The following is a 22,038-nucleotide window of genomic DNA, read 5'->3' as shown; positions in this document are numbered from 1 at the left end:
TTTCAAAGGAATAAATGTCACCCCCGGGGGGAGACATGGTCGGAAGTAGCTTTTGTGGCTGTTGACAAAGCGACCTTTATTTATTACCAGCAGGTGGCGCACTAGCCCCACGTTTTAAATCTCTCCAGCTTTGTGATTTTGTTGTAACTCACTAATTGGGCTGTTAAGGGAGGAGATGATAATTTAGGCACTGTTTACAGAATAAAGCTGATTTAACCTTCAGCTCTTCTATAAGCGTTTTCTTTTCCAAACGCAGTGTTCCAGCCGAAACGGCTAAAGTAAAATGGAAGACTTCGACTTTAAAAGATGATTGGGGTGAAATAAAAATTTATAAGCCAGGGCATCAAGTTAGGAACGGCGGTAGGGGAGTGGGGGGAGATGTGAGGCGTGAAAGCCACACTTTGGGTTGGTAATGGCGCCATAGCAGCTGCAGCCACACACACAAGCAGCTCGCAACCAGAACGCAGATCCCGTTTGGGACTAAGCTGGAACATTGAAGGGATAAGCAAGGCTCTGAGCGCATGCGCCTTCTTTGCAAGCCGGTGTTAGTTCCCAAGCTAGACCCCTGGACAAGATCGATTGTTCCACCACGCGCCACTGTGAACACGACACGGTGACGCTTTCACAAACTGAGAACCGTGGAAGACAGGGAAGCCAGTGAAAAAGGAGCAGCCTCGGGTGACAGGTAGTCTTTGATGCGTGAGATACATGGGAGGTAATTCTCGAAGAGGGGAAGTGGTGGGTCGCACTGCACTGCTGGGTACGTGAAGCTCAGGGAGGTGGAGGAGAAGTCCTGACAGCAAAAGGTGCAGGGCATGCATGCCCTCAGGTGCTGTCTGTGTGGCTGGGGATGGGTGTGAACTGTTTGACTGCTTTTCAGCATGCACCCTGTCTTAGGGTTCTACCGCTGTGAACAGACACCGTGACCAAGGCAACTCTTACAAGGCCAACATCTAATTGGGGTTGGCTTACAGGTTCAGAGGTTCAGTCCATTATCATCAAGGCAGGAACATGGCAGCATCCAGGCAGGCAAGATACAGGAAGAGCTGAGAATTCTACATCTTCATCTGAAGGCTGCTAGCAAAATACTGAGTTCCAGGCAGCTAGGGTGAGGGTCTTAAAGCCCACACCCATAGTGACACACCTATTCCAACAAGGCCACACCTCGTAAAAGTGCCACTCCCTGGGCCAAGCATATTCAAACCAGGACAAGCAAAGGGCACTGTGAGAGACGGCATCTTCAAGTCAGCTTTGTTGACCCTCCATAGTCCAGTTTCCTACAACGCTGCTGACTTAACTCGGGGCTGCAAGCTAGAACAACTTCTCTACCAACTGTTCACCTCCAGTGTGAAGGGGAGTTTTAAAAGACAAAACTGAAGAGGAGCCCGCAGACATTATGAACCAATCACCCAGGCTGAAGGGGCTAGCTTCAGGACCGTCTCCCGCCAAGGTGGAACAACTAGTTGCTGGGCAGGTACTTTTTGAAGAAGGCTGTGGTGGTTTCCGTGTGGGTAGTGGCCCTGGCGAAGAGTCTTTCCCGATGGTTTCCATCAGGCAGCCACGCATAAGACCCTCTCCTTCACAGCCTCCTGGTTTAATTCCCTCTGTGTCGTCAGGGTTGGTAGAAGCATCTGTTTGATTCTGACAGCTTTCACGCTGCTTTTGTAAAGAATAGCGAGGGCACCTTTGCCTCGCTCACCAATGCTACGCAGGCAGTGCTGAGCATTTCACGTAAAAATCATGGATACGTCTTCAAAACACTTGCACATCTAGGGCTCAGAGGCCATTGTGGAAGAGGGAGCAGTTAGACTTAGTGTGTTCGAGAATCCTGGGATCGACAGACCCATAGATTCCCAGTGAAAAGATCCCTTTGAAGATGTTCTGTGATTTTATTTTATTTTTTTCCTTTCATCAGACGAAATACCTCTTAGGCCTTTTCAGGTACAGGCAAATACGGCTCATCTAAGGCAGGGTCCCTCCAGATTTGGAAGTCAGCCCTGCTTTGAGTGAACCTAGTAAATGTTTACTGAGAAAATTAAAATCCAAGCGTGTATCGTGCAGCAGCAGATCTGTATCCTAAGGTCATTCCGATATACGCACAGACTTGTGAGTTTCACCGTGTCTCGCAATCCCTGTTTAAGAAATAAATCGATGTTTGCGGTGTTACATGCACACCCTTTGGCAGGCACCAGTTTTGAGAGAGGCGTTATTCCAGTGAACTTCTCACTGGCTGGGTAGAAGAAACGGGAAAATAAAATAGGCCCGTTTTTATCTAATTTACATTGATATACAAGAACCCATCGAGAGTCCACATCCTCGATTCCTTTCTAACGTTTCCGTTTCCTTCCGTTCGGCTCCGGGGTTTTGTATGGCTTCTGTGTGAAGTATTTGCTAATAAAAGAAGCCAAACAGTGCAGGAAATTAAGCTCCGCGACCCCTCCCCCCACATTGTTGAAGCTTGGATCAGAATGCAAACACTGAGGGGATATTAGAGATCCGTGTAAGGAACTGTGGCTTTTAGAGACTGTCTCCCGAACTTCTGCAAGTATTCATTATTTCCCTGACTGTGGAACCGACTCTATATTCAGCTACTAAACACGCTGGTCAAACACCCCACTCACGGCTGACGAGGAGTTCTGTTTCCTGACAAGATGACCAGCGCCGTTGTTTGATGTTCTGTCCGGAGCAGAATTAATTTTCTCCCGGGAGGTCAGGGCGGTGAGCTAAACCGCACATGCGCGGGGCACACGGGATGGAGGGGCCATCTTGGCCATTCTTGCAGGTTGGCGTTTTTATCTGTAATCAGATACTTCATCGCCACGGATCCTGTCAATTCCACCCCAAATAAGTTGGCTCTTTTAATACAGGTTGTTCTTCCCTTCGCAGTAATGAGCCCCACCATGACCGGCTGCTCAAAGAACCGGCAAACAGCAAAGCCCGGGATCTGTCATTACGCAAGGCAGGGGAATGGGATGCGGCTTTTTAACTCCAGGCCACTGATGGTAATTTCTGGTTGCTTGCCTGATTTGCCTGGAGCAACTGAAAACATCACCTTAGCTTTATTCAGGCTAATTATCAGCCCGAGCGGAGGTCCCAAATTTGAGAAATGATTGACAGCTTGTTACATGTTCTCAAGTTCACACTCATTAGCACACAGCCGCTCAGGTCTGGTCTGCCCCAAAAACCAGCAACGCACGGAGCCCAAACAGTGGTGGGAAGCAGTACTCCTCCCTGGGGTGTGTCCTCCGCGGCCTTCCTCCTGCACCAGCCACGGCTGCATAGAACAGGGCCTGGGCGTGACCTGGCTTGACCTGCACCTGCGCACAGAGGCGGCTCAGTCTAGACACTGTCTGCTCTGAGTCCGCAGTCACTTTATCACAGGGCTGGGTCTCTTTGTTGATGAAGTCCTTTGGGATAACCAAGTGTGTTGAGCAAAAAAAGAGAAAACAAAAAACCAAAAAACCATGATGTGTAAGGGTTCTTCTCATTTTGGAAAGCCTGACACTTGCTCTGTGGCTTCTCTGTCATTTAAGGGACGTCTGTAAGCGAGATCTAGGTGTTATTCCATCCGTTCCCTTTAACATATAATCCCCCCAATTCTTTCTCTGTTGCACTTGTACCTGTCATTGTTTTAGGGCATCTAGTGGTTTGTTGTACAACTAAACCCGTGTTAAAATTAAAATCCCTATGAACAAGCTGTCAGAGGGTGCATCTGAAGACACGGTTGGCATCAAAGGTGAACCAAAAGTTACATCTTTGTCAGGAAAATACACTTGAAACTGTATGGCAGTGTGACTTTTCCTGGGGCCGAGGAAAGTTCCTAATTCGTAAGTCTCTGCTCCTTCCCGAGAACGGCTTCCCTGCTTCCTGGACCCAAGAGTCTCCACGTACCCTCTAGGGAAAACGTCCTCACCACAGAGGCTCCTGCTGCCCAAAGAGTGCTTCTCCTATCCTTAGCCTTTCAGTGGAGAAAGGGTCATGCCGGCCTCCCTGCAGTGCTTAGAACCTGGACCCTGTGGTTCCCTCAGAGCATCACACGAAGGGACGCCACTGTGGCCTGCTGTCTCACACTCTCAGCACAACTTATCTCTCCCTGTATTTCTTCATCTTCCATCACCCAGTACCTGCCCGCTCTCCAGGGAGACATGGTACAAGCATGGGCTTCACCCACCCCTTTCCCTTCTGCAGACAGGCTGTCTGTCCTGTGGCATTGCAAATTCGAGCCCCGAAGACAAAATTCTGACCGGGGGTATTTTGTTGTTGTTGTTTGCCCTGTAGAGTGAAATTAGAAAATTTCACCCAAACCGTCTGGATTTTCAGCTTCTTTGTGAAAACGAGATGTGTTAGTCTTAGAAGGTTTTTCTAGGAGACTGTCAGCAGCTGAGCAGCGGCCAAATTTTGATGGCAGCGCTCTAGGACAACGCCCTCTAGCGCCTTCTATTCTTCCTGCTTTGTCGTTTGACTTCTTGTTTGCTACTGTAAAGAGGAGGAAAGGCTTTCTAGACCAGATCAGATCCACCTCACAGTGGGGGACTTTCCAAAAATTACAGCGAACCAAACAGATCCCTCAAGTGAGTCCTTTACCGGCATTTAGACTTCCCGAGTCTTTTTGTGCTTTGGCACGTGAGGCCTGACAGAAGCTTCCAAACGTGAAGACGGAAGAAGAGGATCCTTCCAGCAGGGAGACGGGCCTCCTTCTTCTGGGGCTGTCTATTGTCCCTCTTCTATTTAGAATACTTTAGACACCTACTCATGCAGATGCTTTCCACAGTCCTGTGGAGGCTGACTAGACACTCGAAGCCTCGTCCGAGGTCTCTTCTGTGGAATGGTCCGCCTAGGATTTGCCATCCTAAAACCCCCACACAGTGCTCAGTGCTTCGAGTTCACAGACAGCCCTTTTGTTTTTGAATGGGAGCAACCCAAACCAGCCTTTTCTATGTAATTTCCATACAGGGCTGAGTGTGTCCCAAAGGCCACTTAGTTGTACTGTTGTGAAGGGCACTGTTTGTGTCATAGTCCACGTGAACAGAACACAGCAGAGGTAGAATGCGCACTCCCAGCCTACAGTCGCACACGAGGCCCACCCTGCAGAGGTGGCAGTCTCATGGGCTGCTAGGCTGTAACAGAAAGATGCGTATGTGCTGCGAGGAGGTAGAGCGAGCTGGTGGTACCGGCTTCACCGGAGGGACTTTCAAACGTGCCTGCTTCTCCTGGCGCCCCCACCCACGCGGCAGAAGGAAAAGTATCCTTTTGCTTCACCTGAAGGCAAATGAGGAGGCTTGCAGAATATGCGGCTTGAAGACCACGACCCCTGCTTTCAGCACGGAGACTCCAGCGACCTGTACCTTAGTATGTACTGACATGCGCACAACAGGAGCCCACCCGAGGCTCACTCAGCTCATCGTCAACATGCGCAGATGGTGGCACATCCTTCTCCAAAAGACCGAGCTCACGAAGTAGAAGCTAGAGCAGCGTGGCCCTTATGACCAGTGAGAGAATGTACTGGGGTGATGGGCAGGTGGATGGAGGACAAGGAGGAAGTTGTACACCCGAGCACACACGCCTCGGCTACACAGTTCCCACGTCACTGAACGACTCACGTCACGGAACGACTCTACACGTAGCTCTCATGGTAGCTGAAACAAACATCCGTTCACCAAGTGAGCCGATATTTTGTCAGGTATCTTGATGTCTTACATGTGAAAATCCTTTTCTGAGGCTCAGTGAGAAGCAATTTGCTTCATAAGCAGTCATCATTGGCTGAATTTGCAGTGCCCTGACCAGTACCCCGGCTGGTCAGTCATTAACCCTTCCGAGCCCCTTCTATTTCAAGTGTAGCACGAACATAACACACCCCGCGGAGAAACCAAGAAGTAACTGAGATGCGTGTTGGAGGTCAGCACATACTGCCACCCTGGTCCTAAGTTGTTCCTCCCTAACCACCCTGCAGGGGGCAGTGTGACACCGGGGCTGACTGCCAACCAAGGCGGGGTCCCTACTTAGCTGCGTGTGTGTGTGTGTGTGACTTCAGGCAAAGTGCTTCAATTCCCTGCTACTCAGAATCATTCTCTGTAAAAAAGCTGAAAATGATAGCATTTGAGTTTAAGATGAGACCTGACATTTAAAGCGTTTGGCACAGAGCCTGGCCCTCAGCGCTCACCAGCATTGGTTTTTTCGGGTCATTACTACCGCCCTTCATAGGGCCATGGCGGTAGAATTTATTAGCTTTGATGATGAGGCCCATCTCTGTCCCCCAGAAATCCGGACAGTCTCTTTGAAACACTCTTACCCATTGTCCTTGTTCTTTTGGTGACTGAAGGCCTTCAGTTTAGTCGGTCTGAGCATAAAAAGTGGATTTCCAGCAGGGGAGGTGGAGGAGGAATAGCCACAGAATTCCATGCTAACTCGGGAGCTTTTAAACCCGAGGTCTCCTGCTGGCTCTTTTGAGATAGGTCCTCCCCCAAATTCTAGGTATCTGGTCACCATCCTCCAAAATCACTGGATGGCTTTGATCCGGTCCTCTCTATTTTAACCATCAGCTCTTCCTTTAAACAGTTGATTGGAGAGGGGTGGTTCTCCTCAGGGGAGGCTTGGAATCCCTCTCCTGTCCTTCTCTGCAATGCTGTCTCGGTTACCACATTACTCCAGCATCTGTGCCTCCCCCTGCAGCCTCTGGGTTCCTTCTGGGCTGACAGGAGTAAGATATAAGAGACTGGGAAAAGGTACCTCCAGTTCACTTGGACTCGCATTCGATATTTGAAAACAATAATAGTTAACAACCTTAAACCCAAAAGCATGTCTCAGTATAATATTTTTACATTATCACAAGTCAAATGTTCTGGGCAAACAAGACTATTTTTAATCAAGAATAGCAAGGAGTGCCTTCCTGCAGGAAAGACTAATTTACCAAAATTTGATGACCCTTAAAATCGGGTAGCTATCCACAGCTGTGAACCACCTCAGGCCGGCTTCTCCGTGATGACTGACGGCAAACCTGATGGCTTTCAACAGCAAAGGCTGCCATCGCTCATCTCATCAGGCCGACCGTACTTCCAAAGACACACACACACACACACACACACACACACACACACACACACACACAGAGAGAGAGAGAGAGAGAGAGACAGACAGACAGACAGACAGACAGACAGAGAGACAGAGAGACAGAGACAGAGAGACAGAGACCCAGGGACGGTTGAAGACTCTCCCCAGTAGTACCACATTTAGTTTTCACTCAGATTGTATTAGTTATAAAAGTCACAAGCCATGCCAACCCCACCTAGGTCGATGGTGCGATGGTGCTGTCTCCATAGCGACGCAGCTGGGATATTTGCTTACATAGGGACCGAGCCGGGAGACAGAACTTCTGACCTCTGCTTATGTCTGTTCTGTGCAGCGTGACTTCTGGGAAAAAAAATTCAGAGCTTAGAACACCTCATCTATGCAACCTTACTCAAGTCTAAGTTCGAAGTCGTGATACCAGTGGAGGAGCAGAGGGGCCTCTGCTGTCTGTGGCTATGCGCACTGACCCCCACTCCCAGCCTCCCCTTTTGAATTTTTTCTCTGTTCCTCATCTGTTCCTTTTTAGACCAGGGAAGTTCCACAGACCGCTCTGTGCCTCCTCCCTCCTCACCCTGTTGTTTCTCTACACTGCCGCAGGCACGCAGCGGCACTAACTACTTGGCTTCTGCCCTTTGCCTCCCAGCTCAGCACGCAGCCTCCACTGCTGGGTACCAGTAGATCACGCCAGACTACAAAAGTCACCTTGTCCTGTTGCTTCCCTTTCAGGGATGCGAACCTGATTTCACCTGAACCTCTCTTGCCAGCAGTTCTGTCTGACCACTGGGAGCTTTCTGGCGGTGACGGCTTTGCGCGACTGCAGGGGATAAGCCCCAAATCAAAATTCCTCATCCTCGGAATCAGTCATCGGTGAAGAGAAAGACACCCAAGGAGAGGCAGAAGAACCTGGCGATCCCTTCTTGCTCTCAGGCATGCTAGGGATGGTACCCGGGGCGTGGCGCTGGCTAGGCCAGCATTCTGCCGTAAAGCAGTGTCCCTAGCCCCAAACCTCGCAGTCGACTGCAATACTATACCCGAACTGTTCAACTCAAAGACTTTTGGCTTTTGTTTTTAGGTGAGTGGGTCAAGCTTCCGGAAATAGTATTTGTCTGTTGATTGGTTTTATTACTGGCCACTATGGGTTTTCTGTAGAGGTAACGGAGCTGTTCCCGTTCTTCTTTTTTTTCTCCTCTTTTTTCCTCTTCCCATTCACCCACCCCTTCTTGCCTCTCCACCTTGACATTCCCCTACACTGGGGCATCAAGCCTTGGCAGGACCAAGGGCTTCTCCTCCCTTTAGTGCCCAACAAGGCCATCCTCTGCTACATATGCAGCTGGAGCCATGGGCCCCCCCATGTGTACTCTGGATGGTGGTTTAGTCCCTGGGAGCTCTGGTTGGTTGATATTGTTGTTCCTATGGGGTTGCAAACCCCTTCAACTCCTTCAATCCTTTCTCAATCCCCTGCCAACTGTCCTCGGTTCTTGATGTCTTCCCAAGCCCTACTGCTTGGCCTCATTTAGAGTTGGTGGAAACCTTAAGATGTGGAGCCTGGTAGGAGGCCTTGGGGTGACTCAGACCTTGCCCAAATCCTTCCTTTCTCTTCCCATCTCTTTCAGTCCATTGCCATGGAGGGAGCAGTCTTGTTCTGCCACGCACTCCTGACCATGCTGTGTGGCTCACCTGCCAGGCTCAGATCCAGAACAAATCCAGGGCAAACATCTTCTCTCCCCCCCCCCACGGATCTCAGTGCTTGTCTCAGTGACAGGAAGCTCAGCGGCAGGGTTGCTGTCCTCACCTCCCAGTCCAGTGTTTCCCCCTTTGCAGTTTCTCCGAGGCCCGTTTCCCAGCATCCCTTGACTCATCTCTTATCACGAGAGAATATTAACTGAAGAGCTTGTGATCTCTCCAAGAGCAACAACGTTTTTTTAATCTTCATGCCCTGGGGTGACAGTGTTAGCTGAGCAAATTCTAGGGAAAACATGCTTCTTGGGAGAATATTTAAGTTTGTGAAAAACATCTTAAACTCTTTTAGGGTTGCTTTTTCATACGAGACAATGTAATAAATGCCAAGTGACGTTATTACTCAATACATATCCCTTAAAGATAGATCGTACAGTCTCAGACCTAGTGCCATGTTAGCCTAGTTTGAGTGATGGTACCAAACCTTTCTCTCTCTCTCTCTCTCTCTCTCTCTCTCTCTCTATATATATATATATATATATATATATATATATATATATATATATATATATATATAAAATGTGTGTGTATTTCAGTGAAGATGGTCTATCATGTCCCTCCAGGTAAGAGTCTGTAAGTTTCTGCTTGAGGCCATGGGTCTTGTTCTAAGTTGAAGAAGCTCTTCCCCGACATGCTGTGCAATGCAGGGGAACACTATATTGTGAATCCAGTTTTATCACGTTCTTCATTTCTCACCTCTGGTTGAAACATGGAGGAAAACAGGGACCACACTCCTGCCATTTATTTAACAGCTACTTGCTAAGTGCTTGTTAAACTACAGTGATTGATTAGCAGTCAGGAAATGAACAGAGACTAACCCTCAGGTCAGGGAGGTGAGGCACGCACACGCACAGCACAGTTTGAAGAGTGGTGTCAGTGATATAAATAGTGAGTTGCTGGAGGGGGATGAACCTGCAGACACAGTGTGACACTTGAATGTGGTGTGAATCTGGTGTGAATAAGCTTCCTTGATGACGTCATCATCTCTTGTCTCTTCTCTGTGTCTCACTTTTTCCTGCCTCCAATAACAACACGTTCCTGTTCGGGATACAGCAGGTAGCAAAGGAGGTAGAGAGACTCCCTGGGCAGAGCTTGGCTTGGGGAAACTTGACTCTTATCTACCTCCATGTCCAATTCCCAGCCAACTTGTGCTCACTCAACTTCAACCTTACCTTTGAGTCCTCTCTTCTCCAGATGTGTTTTATGTTGGATGCAAAATGTCCCTCATGTGTGTTGGAGCACATGTCCTAATTTTGGGGGTTCTAGAACTGTTTAGAGGTGAGCTGCTGGGAGGGCAGGTCTTGGGGTTCATAACCAACCTTTCTCCAGGTCTTCTTGCTTCCCAATCCACCCAAATGTAGAGAGCAGTCTTGCGTTCATGTGACCATAGCTGAGAGCTATTCCCACTACCAGACCTTTCCTGACACGGTGGGACTGGTACCACAATTATGAGTCAGGGTAAGTAGTTCCTCTCTGCAACTCCTTCTGGTCAAAGATGTGGTTGGTCACAGCCTGAAAGATATAACTGGTACCATGGGGGTGGGGGATGTGCTTGTTTAAGAGACCCAGTAGGAGCCCACAGTGAATACGGTCCCCATTAACTCTTGTGCCATTCCTTCTGGGAACACAGACTTGCCCAGAGATGCCTCACTCCTCTAAAAGCCCATCCAGTAAAGCTGACACCTATGACTGATCCTTGCACAGGGTGGAAGAAGCAGTGTAGTTAGGAAGAAGTAATGGCATCGGACACAGAGGGCACGTGGCCTGGGATGGTGAGTTTGGGTGTGGCAGGTATGGGAGACGGTACAGGGATCTTTACAGCATTTAACTCTCCCTTGTATCATGCCTGTGTGTGCCTGTGAGCATGCGAGTGTGTGTGTGCACATGAGTGTGCTTGTGTGTGCCTGTGAGCATGCGAGTGTGTGTGCACATGAGTGTGCTTGTGTGTGTGCCTGTGAGCATGCGAGTGTGTGTGCACATGAGTGTGCTTGTGTGTGTGCCTGTGAGCATGAGAGTGTGTGTGCACATGAGTGTGCTTGTGTGTGTGCCTGTGAGCCTTCCAGTGCATGTGCACACACAAGTGTGCATGTGATTGTGCTTGTGTGTGTTCATATCCATGCCTGGGAGTGTGCGAGTGTGTGTGTGCACATGAGTGTGCATGTGAGTGGGTATGTGCGTGTGTGTGTTGTGTGTGTGTGTGTGTGTGTGTGTGTGTGTGTGCATGTGTGTAGGCCAGAGACTGGCATCATGTCTTTCCATATTGCTTTTCACTTTATGTTTTGAGACAGGATCTCTCTTAGTACCTGGTGCTCACCTGTGGGCTCTACCGGATGGCCAGCAAGCTCTGCTGATCCTTCTGTCTGTATTCACTTGCCCTGCTGTTCCACAGAGTTATAGATGTATAGGACTATGCCTAACTTTTCTATGTGAGCGCCGGGCAAGAAGCTCAGGTACTCATGAGAACTAGGCAGGCACTTTACCACCTCTCCACCCTTTGCTCTGCTATTCTTTCTCCCCCTGTCTTCAGCTGACAGACTTCAAGTGTGAAGACAGAGAGTAGTCCTGTTCATTGCTGGGGCCTCAGGCCTTGTGATTGCCATTGATTTCCCAGTCACTAAATAAGTCCATCAACGGTCGATATCCCTAGAAGGTCTGTTTGCAGATTTGATCCAGTTCAGAAGCAGGTTCGGTAGGAACAGAAGGCTCTGAAGACACTCTCCATATTCATGTTGCTCAGAAGTAAAATGTCGATGGGAGTATGTCACTCTGTCTCCTTGCAGGCTTTCTTACACGTAGCTAACCTTCACCTACTGGCTCACTTCATCACGGAAGGAGCAAGCTCATCACGGAAGGCAGTGCCTCAGTCTGTCACCACCGTTTAAAACTGGATGGTCTGGAAACAAATTTACTTTATTTCTCGAGGTTCTAGAACCCAGGAAGTCCAAGGATTGTGTGCACACAGTCTTGATGTCTAGCAGGATGAATGTCTGCTTCTAAGACAGTATCTGGTTGCAGTGTCTGCTGGGATAATGCCCAGCTGTGGCAGAAAGACCAAGGAGTGGGAGGGAGTGAAGCTCCTCCATGAAGCCTTTGGTAAAGCCCTGAAAAGGACCTCATCCTACCCAGAAGGCTCTGACCTCAAACTCTATCTCCTCCCAAGGGCCCCACCTCTTAATTCTGTCATGTAGGTGACTAAGGATTAGCCCACCCATTTTAAGGCACTTTAAGACCATAGCAACTGTGGAAAAATGTCCTGGCAGTGCACGCTCACCTTAAATAGTCTGGTGTTCAGTCTTGATGCATTGGCCCTCTGTTGTAAAAATATAAAAAATAAAATGCTGTCTTTACCCCACCTGATCCGTCACCACAGTGCCCTAAGATATTGCTAGATATCTTGCCTGAAACACACATCCCAACTCCGTGGCGGCCCAGGCCAGCCGCCCCACACTCCCTTACACTTAAATCTAGACATGAAAGAACACATGACACAATAACCTTTGACCCAATTGATATCTTGCTCACCTAAACATGCAAAGCCAGTATACATGCATCACTTAAGAACATTAATAAAACCTGTAAATGCACAGAGTGGAATTTTAATGTCAGCTTCCATTTTCTCTCCACCGTGGCTACCCTCCCTGTCCCTCCTGTCTCTTCCTCCTTTCTGTTCCAGTGTCCTCTTCTTCCTTCGAACTTTTCTCCCACCCATCCTTCCTTCTTGTTCAATGATAGGCCTCCTTCTATCCTGTACCTGCCCTCACCTGTATTTTACAAATTAAATGGGGAGAAGGTTCTGGTGAAGTCACCTGAATCCTGAGTACTGACTAGGCAGCCATCCTTGGGGCAATGGAGTTAGCATCAAAATACAGACAACTCCAGGGCAAACCACAACAGTCCTCTAGCTCCTGGTTTCTATTTTAAGGCTCTGAGCAAATCAGCCAACTTCAGGGGCCATCAGGAACTGGAGAGCTCTCTTATAAACCTAGCCACCTGCACAACTGGGCATGTCCTGGTGAAAGGCTGACTCTACTCACCTCCCACTAAGGGTTACATAGTGTTGGCCAAGGAAGGTAACCCTGGGAATCATCAAAGCACTATCTCTCAGGACTGTGGCTTGTTAGGTCTATGATGATAGATGCAGTCTCCTCAAAACTTCTGCCAAGCACCGCTGGGTTATTTCGGATGAAAGTCTTGGGTCTTTGATCTTTTCCTTTTATAAGTAAGAATCTTGTGGAAAGACAGGTCTTCCATCCATTCATTCTTTCATCAGCCTTCTCTTCCTCTTTTTCACATTTGTGTGTGTGAGGGGGTGAACATGCATGTGTGTGAACATGTGTATATGTGTGCATGCATGCATGTGTGTATGTATGTGCATGCATGTGTGTGTGAATGTGTGTATGCATGTGTGTATGTGTGTGCATGCATGTGTGTGTGAATGTGTGTGTATGCATGTGTGTATGTGAATGTGTGTGAATGCATGTGTGTGAATATATGTGCATGCATGTGTGTGTGAATATATGTGCATGCATGTGTATGTGAATATATGTGCATGCATGTGTGTGTGAATATATGTGCATGCATGTGTGTGTGAATATATGTGCATGTATGTGTGTGAATATATGTGCATGCATGTGTGTGTGAATATATGTGCATGCATGCGTGTGTGTGTGTGCGTGTGTGTGTGTGTGTGTGTGTGTGTGTGTGTGTGTGTGTGTAAGCTCATGGGTGTTCAGGAGGACCTACCTGTACAGCTGTGTATGCCCATGTGTGTGGAGGCCAGGGAACAGCCTCAGGTATTAACCTCAACACTGCCATCCATCATCTTTGAAAAAGGAAATCTAACTGACCTGGAACTCACCAGTTAAAGTGAGACTAGCTGAGCGGTGAGCTTCAGCAACCTTATGGTCTCTTTCTCCTTGGTGCTGGGATTACAAGTGTGCACCACTGTGCCCAACCTTTTTTAAATGTGGATTCTGTGGGCCCAAATCAGGTCTTCATGCCTGGAAAAACAGGCACATTACTGTTGTCCATTCATCCCAGACTCTCAGTTTGCTTTTGTCAGAGCTTAGGAGGGGAGGGCATGCTGTGAAGGCCGCTGGGGAAACAAAGCAAAGCGAGAGGGAAAACACTGACTCTCAAGCGCCTTGAATGAGGTACCCTTTTGACTGTAAAGTTGATGTAGGCCAGAGGCAGCTTTCTTAGAAAACATTCTGTGTGAATTAACAGTATTTCAGGTTTTGTGCAGCACAGGCCACTGTGGGAGCAATTTCGCTTTGCCCTCAGGCATGGGGAGCAGTAAAGGTGGTGCCCTTGAAAATGGGTGTGGTTCCCTCCAGGAGAACTTCCCAGACAGTGTAAATTTCATGAGTTTCAAGTCTCTATAGGCTTCTATAACTTTTAAGATTCTCCACCCCCCCAATTAGTAAATGTAGCATCACTCTTGTTTGATGGCTGAACAAAATCAATTAGACATTGGTCAGGAGTTAACTAGCTAGCCAAAGATCCTCAGTTTCTAGGATGGCCACTAGGAGTTTGGGTGGTTGAGTCCATCACTCATCACGGAGCTCACAAAGCCCTGTTATGCACTCCTGCCTCACGTGCAGTTCCCTCAGTGTTTGACCCTCACTCCCAGCCCATAGAGATTTCCACAAAGCAGAAATGTCTGCATGATTTTTTCTGATGTTACCGGGCACATCTGGGGGCTTGTTTTCTCGAAAGAAAACGAAATGACTCTAGTGACTATTTGGTCTTGAAATGATTTAATTTAGTTTTTTTTCCCCCCTTCATTCCCTTACCCTTTCTCCATAACAGAAATTAACATAAAAATTCCTTCTGGCTAAATTCCCAATGCATTTTCACAGTGAGCATTTTCCGAAGTGGAAATTAGGGGCTTCCTCTTGGATTTCATCGGCATGTGAAATGGTATAGCTCACAGGGATGGAGAACTCAGGCCCATTCATGAATTAATGCATGCTGGTAAGGGGTCATCTGCAGCCTGCCAGCGGATCCTTTCTACAGAAGCTCGAGCATACCGGCAATGGGTTTTACTCATCCTTTTCATTCTAACATTGAGACGGCATCATTTGGTATTTGAAGAAATTAATTGGTGTCTATGAAGACCTGCACTGCCTGTGCTGTCCCTGGGGATCCTGGAACCCCGGGGTGCATAGTAAGGTCTACTTCTACTCCCTCCACCTCTTCATCTCCAGCCTCCCACTCCTCAGTGTTTGTATAGCTGAATCTGATGATCATGAACAGCACTGCAACCTCACAAAGACTCTACAGTCCAGCGCATCGGGAGGAGACATCTGGGAAAGGAGCAGGCTTCTGCCTACCTCTAGTCCTAACCATCTGCTTCCCAAAGCAACCTTGGGTTCTTCATTCTGATTATCTAAGCTGTCCATCTAGATAAGTCTGTTTGCCTTTACTACCAGCCCTATCAGTCTGTGTGTCTATCTATCTGTCATCTGTCTGTGTGCCCATCTGTCTATCATCTATCGTCTATCTGCCATTTTATTATTTGTTGTCTTACTTAGGAAACATGATAACCAAAACAACCTGGGGAGGAAATAGTTCATTTTGCTCACAGTTCCATATAACAGTTCATCAGGAAGAACAGTGAGGGTAGGAACTCACCCACGGCAGGAACCTGGAGGCAGGAGCTGACACAGAGGCCATGGAGGAGTGCTGCTTACTGGCTGGCTTCCCATGGCTTGTTCAGCCTGCTCTCTTACAGAACCCCAGACAACCGTTCCAGGGATGGCTCCACCCACAATGGACTGGATCTTATGGAGGCATTCTCTCAATTGAGGGGCCATCCTCTCTCATGGCTTTAGCTCATGTCAGGTTGACATAAAGCTAGCCAGTACTTATCTGATCTGATTAGAATAAGTATAGCCCCATATACTCAAATGTTTGATTGCTTGTCTCATATGGATCAGCATATTAGAAGGTGTTACCTTGTTGGAGTAGAAGTGGTCTTGTTGGAGGATCTCTCTCTCTCTCTCTCTCTCTCTCTCTCTCTCTCTCTCTCTGTGTGTGTGTGTGTGTGTGTGTGTGTGTGTCTGTGTGTATGTGGCTTTGAGGTTTCCTATGCTCAAGCTATGCCCACTGTGATGCACAGTCTGCTTCTGCTGTCTATGGATCAAGATGTTGAACTCTCAGCTCTTTTTCCAGCACCATGTCTGCCTGGACTGCTGCCATTCTTCCCACCATGATGATAATGGGTAAATCTTTGGAACTGTATGCTATTCCCAAATAAATGTTTTCTTTTATAAGAGTTGCCTTAGCCATAGTGTGTCTTCACAGCAATAAAATTCTAACTGAGACACCATCTATCTATAATCTATCAATCATCAATCTTTTTATCACCTATCTATTATTTATAGATCATCTATCTATCTATCTATCTATCTATCTATCTATCTATCTATCTATCTATCTATCTATCAGTTTACCTAATCTTACCCTTGGGATGTCAGGTATCTATGGTCTGATAACTATGAGATTATGCACAATATAATTTCTGCAGCAAATTATGGGAGCTACAGGAGGAAAGAAATCACATGATAATGATTAAAATGACAGTTCTTTTAGATCAGCTAGATCTAAGTTTGAGTCTTGGTTCCTCTGCTTAGAGGCCAATGTGGACTTTGGGAATAATGTCTGAGTCCCTGTGTTTCTGCATAGGCTGAGGAAGCATCTACAGGGCACTCAGTAAAAACCATGCAGTTTAGAAGATTGTCCTTTCCCTTTGTTTTTGCTCTGAACATTTGCTGACCTGCTACTTTGCTTCCAAAAACAGAATAAAAAGTAAATGTACAAAATGGAAGGTCTTACCCTCAGCTAAGAAAGATGGAGAAGAGTCAGACATGGTCAGCAATGCCTGTGTATGTGAGGATGGGGGTGGGGGGAGGAGTATGAAGGGAGGAAGAGGAGAGGAGAGGAGAGAGGAGAGAGGGAGGGGGGAGGGAGAGTCAGAGAGAAGGGGGTGAAGGAGGGAGGGAGAGACTAGGAGGAGGAAGGGAGGAAGGAGGAAGAGAGAGAGAGAGAGAGAGAGAGAGAGAGAGAGAGAGAGAGAGAGAGAATGAGAATCAGCCAGCTGGGGGTGCTGTTTCTGAAGACTGTGGAGCCTCTAGGAGGTTAGGCTTGGTGGGCAGAGAATGGGTCACTGCCTGCACCTTTGAATGGATCTGCTGAAGCCCCATTCTCTGCTTCCTGGTTTGCCTATAAGTGAAAATCATAACACCATGGTGTCACTGGTACAGCCCAGGTCACTGCTACACCTGCTCACAATGGCGGACTGACCCCTCTGAGACTGTCAACTCTTTTGTCTCTCCTTCAGTTGTTTCCCTAGCATATTTTGTCTGGGAAACAAGAAAGTCATGAATACAGAGCTCATCGGCAAAGCTGATGATGTTAAAGAAAACAGTGTTCAACCTGAGTACCAAAGGACAAATAGAAACTCTGTCCAAGTAGTCAAGAGTGGGGTTATAGTCTCACGGCAGGGATGGGGGAAGATTCTGCTTTTGCTAGAACTTAAGGTGGGGTAGGCGGAGGAGGTGTCACAGCGACTCTGAGGAATGAAGATGCCAAAGAGGCTGACTGGCTTTTCATGCTCAGCAGACTTTTGCAATATGAGAAAAAGCAGAATGTAAACGGAGAAGACGATGGCTTTCCCACCTCCGAGTGTGGGAGAACTAGAGGAGAGCTGATATAGACACCCAGAGGTAGCTCAGCCACTGTCACTGTGTCCTGCCATCCCAAAAGTCGCCAGACAAGTCCACGATTCAGCAGGTATCTGACAAAGCAAGACCAGCAATCCTTCATCTCAGCCCAGGATGGAGCTTGCTTCCTACCAACGCTCCTTCCCCTTAAACTAGTCTTCTGCAGGGTTTCAATCCGCAGTTGCCTAGCCATTACTCCCGTCGACCCTCTCAACATGGGGAGGCAAGGGGACCTGGGGCCCAAAGATGGGGATTTCCAGGGAGGAAGAAAGCTGGTGGTCTAAGATTTCTATGCTTTGCAGCTATAGAAACAAAAGCTGCGACCCATAAAGAGGGAAACTGCATCTTTAATTCTGTTGCGTCCTGGGTCTGTTTTTAGGAGCAGAAACCAAGGCACCTGATTGTGGCTTTTCCGGGCTTTCCTGCGAGCAGACATCCAGTTAGGGGCCTAGCAAGAAGTTGAGCCAGAAAGGGTCGTGTGTGTGTGTGTGTGTGTGTGTGTGTGTGTGTGTGTGTGTGTGTGTGTGTTTTTTTCAGGGTTTAGGTGCCGGGGGAACGGTAACCCCAGAGTAACTAAGCTGCAGCCTGCGGGCTCTCCTCCCATATCGGCCCAGTAAGCAGGGTGGAAGCTGGCTTCCTTTCCAGCTTGCCTAGGCTTGGTTCCAGCAGCACCGCTGTTTCTCCCAGCCCTAGGTGCTCGCCTTCCCTCCTCCCTTAGCAACTGGGAGTCTGTGGACGCCATCAAGTAGCAACCGGGAGGCTGCAGGGAGCCCGGGTGAGGAAGGGCGGAGCCCAGCCCAGGTGCCCCGAGTCCCCGCCACTGCAGCGCAAAGCCACCGCTAGCCGCATCTGCACCTGCAGCGGGGTCCGAAAAGGATTCTGCAAAAATGAGCCATTCTCACCCCGCTGGGTAAGTGACAACTGGCTTTGCCTAGCTGTGGCAGGTGGCGGCTCCAGCCAGCGGCTCTCTTCTTCCTCCCTCCTGCTGCGGAGCTCTGGGGCGACAGGGAGAGGGAGGGAGAACTGGGGAGAGAAAAAAAAAAAAACAAACACAGATTCTAGGTTGCAGGAGGATGGCAGAAATCCCAGGCGTCCTATCTCCTCCCTACCCATCCTCGCTTCTTCCTAACATTCACCACTCTTGAAATTCTCAGCCTGGAAAGACAGGAAAGACAGGAAAAATGGATGTGAAAACCGCGTACAATAAGCAGGGACAGATGTCAGCTGGGATGAATGTCCCTCGGTCTGGAACACAAGTGTTTAAATGCTAAAGTAGAAGTTACTGAGATATGCATTTGTTGGGAGATTCAAGACAGAGATAAATGCTCTCTGTGGCCTGCATGCAAAGGAAAGGTCGTTTATTTGTCTAGGAAGGCCTCCTTGTAGGAGGGAGGCACCTTATGTCAGAATGTATCTTCCCAGTTGCAGAAGCACCATAATGCGTTCTTTAGAACCACCCGGGCCCAGGAAATGGTATGTCCGGAAAGATCAAGGAACGAGGTGCCCACACAGGCAGACAGCCTCTGTGGATATGGTGACTCTTCAGAGGCATATTAGCCATATTCCATACGTAAGAGACACTGATCAGTCTTTGTTGGTTATTACACAAATCCAACTCCTTTTGAATTAAGTGTGCAACACACATTAGGTCAGCTTTTGTTACCATGTATCTAGCCAACAGAGCACCCCCCCTCCCTTCTCCGGTTTTGCAAGTTAATTTGAAGATGCCTTTCAGTTTCCTTTTTTACACGTTAAGGAGCAGAGGATTGGCACAGGGCATCCTCTTTGGGATCGTTTGAGGTTGGTGGTGTCTGAAACACAACACATTCATTATTGCTCTCAGGATCTTCAGTCAAACCTGAAGATTTCACTTTTTAACCCATTCTCCCAGGGAGAAACAAGAAATAGTAATGTTTGAACGTCCAGAGTCCTGTAAGGTGTCCTGCTGGAAGGGAAGGCAGGTTCAAAACGTTTTGGAAAGTGAGGGCACCTATGCTAAATTGAATTTTGGTGCTTTAATGTTTTGCTGCTGAGTTTCTGAGCAATTGTTGTTGGCCATGGGTCCCTTGGGATGGGAATAATATGTTTTCTGCAGATGCTGTTGGCACTTTGTCTGAATCCAGGAAAATGAATGTGTCAGTCACGGTCTCTTCCTATGTTTGTCAAGTTTTTGGCTAAGTTAGAACCCGATTGTTCCATTTAATCATTTATGTGAAAATACAGACAGACCTGCAGTTGCTTATTAAACTGTGCCAAGATTAAGATTTCAGAAACCGAAGTCAAAATTTTCTGAAGCTCCATTAGTTCCGAGCACATGGGGGAAGGGGACGGGATAAACGTGTACCCTCTCCGGTACTGTTTAAGGGTGATGTGGGCTCGGCCCACACATCCTGCACTAAAAGGCAAAGCTTCTTCAAATATCAGCTCCATGCCTTATATGACATGTTTCTCTGTATCTAGGACTGTCCAGGGTAAGGGGGAAGCTCAAGAATCGCTGGTTGAATTAGTGGTACTGGATGATAGGGCATGTGGTCACCAAAGGGAAAAAAAAATCCCCATTAGAGCAGACATTAAATACTTAGGTGAGCCAGGTTCCATTCTGGTGTAGACATGAGAAACCTCCCTGATTTTACATTCAGATGCTCTAACGACTGAAATCTCCACAGACACGAAGATTAGGATTGGGAGGTTTCTAAAGGTGTTTCAGTTTGGAAGGGCCAGGGCCGAAACATAAAGCCAGCATCTCTGGTCAGCTTGGACCCCTCATCATCCCACTCAATAGTCTAATAGACATGAGCACGGATGTACAGAGATCTCACTCAGATCACGTCAACATCTGCTGAATCACAGACATTGTGACCAGACATTACTATAGAGGGTGGCTATATTAATTTTTTTTTTTTTCGGAGCTGGGGACCGAACCCAGGGCCTTGACTGAGCTAAATCCCCAACCCTATATTAATTTTTTTAATAGTGCCGGTGTAAGTGTGCTGTGACTAATTTATAAAAATAATACGCGGGCTGCAGGGCTTTAAATCCCATCACTTGAAAAGCAGAACTGGGCAGGTCTCTATGATCTCAAGACAAATGTTGTGTACATAATGAGCTCCAGGCCAGCCAGGGCTACACGGTCACAAGGGAATAAACAAACAAGCAGAAACGATGGGCAGAGATGAATTTAGTCTACATGCCTTAAACCTCACCCAATGACAAAAGCATTCAAATGGATAAAAGTCTTCCTCCAACACCCCCCCCCCGCTCAAATAAAAGGGGTAATTATTTCTCTTGTTTATGCTACCATTTGGAAATAGTAAAAGTTTGAGTAGCAAATAAAAGGCTTCATCAAAGCAGAATGCCTTCTTCGTCCTGACTGAGGCAGTTGGTAATTATCCCATCTTAAAGATAAAATAAAGTGCAGTTTTGCAGTAAACCCGGCAGCGTGCGTCTGAACTTCCTCCTGCTGTAGAGCAGTATAGTAGCGGCCGATGCCTTCTTCTGCCTCCCCCACCCCCACCCCGGAGTTGCTCATCATCAAACACTGGATCTCAAAAGCACACAGGGCCCTGTTGCGGGCTTTGTTCAGATGGAGTTTGGGAGTAAGTCAAAATGGTCCTAGAAAGTCTTCCAAAGATAACAGAGACTTCAAGGTTCAGCTGCCTCTCCTTTTGGTGCCAACTATGAGACACCATTGCCAGTTCTACTGAAATGAAAGTCGTTTTGTTTTTTCAGAGTGAACAGGTCCAATTCACAGTCCCTCCAGTTTACTGGGTCCCACCCACGTCACTGTTTGTGCATGGGTTTGCTGGGCACTCTGCCTCCGGGCACAATGGGGAATGGGGACTCGTCCATCGTCCGGCTTAGAATAAAACCATATAGCCCTTTCTTCGTGCCCATCCTGAATCCACCAGGGTTTGGCTCCCCGTCTGAGAGACCCACTTCACTGAGAAGAGCCATCAAATATACATCTTTGAGTTAAGAGGAGGGAAAAGTTAGACTCCACAAGGAAAAATGCAGAAGACGTAGCTTTGAAGTGTTGTACTCTCTGATAATTCCGTATACCATCAGTTGTGCACCTTCAGAGAGTAGGTACATTCCCTGGTGATGCTGTAATCCACCATAGATGTGCCCCGCTGTAATCCACCATAGATGTGCCCCACTGTAATCCACCATAGATGTGTCCCGCTGTAATCCACCATAGATGTATCCATTACATACTTGAGCAGCCTTTGGGGTCTTTCCCATCAACCTGAACAACCCAGCCCTCCTCAGAAGATTATAGTTCACTGCTCATGCCTGTCCCTCAAATCGTCTCTTTGATGCAGAATTTCAGAGTTGGCTATTTTTAAATATTTGAATGTGTTTGGCAGTTTTCCCGATGGCCAACATTGCTACCATTAGGAAGCAAGTGGGTCCCAGTTAATGGTTGGGTTTAACAGGTAGGTGCACTAGTCCTGGCTTGTCCTCTGATCGTCTATGCTACAGGTCTCTTCTTTTCTTTCTTTCTTCTTCT

The 22,038-nt window shown here is 47.8% G+C and overlaps 1 protein-coding gene across 1 annotated transcript in view; it reads left to right on the top strand.

Annotated features, from left to right (window-relative positions):
* Positions 1 to 18,101: 18,101 nt before the first annotated feature.
* Positions 18,102 to 22,038, top strand: part of Erich3 (glutamate rich 3) — a 94,997-nt gene continuing 91,060 nt past the window's right edge. Inside the window, exon 1 of the mRNA XM_032896544.1 lies at positions 18,102 to 18,438. Coding sequence (XP_032752435.1) covers positions 18,416 to 18,438 — 23 coding nt within the window. The 5' untranslated portion in view covers positions 18,102 to 18,415. The remainder of the gene's footprint in view (positions 18,439 to 22,038) is intronic.

Source organism: Rattus rattus, chromosome 3, assembly GCF_011064425.1.
Source record: "Rattus rattus isolate New Zealand chromosome 3, Rrattus_CSIRO_v1, whole genome shotgun sequence".
Lineage (NCBI taxonomy): Eukaryota > Metazoa > Chordata > Mammalia > Rodentia > Muridae > Rattus > Rattus rattus.
The sequence above is the reverse complement of the archived record's forward strand: the minus strand, read 5'-3'. Positions and strand labels throughout refer to the sequence as shown.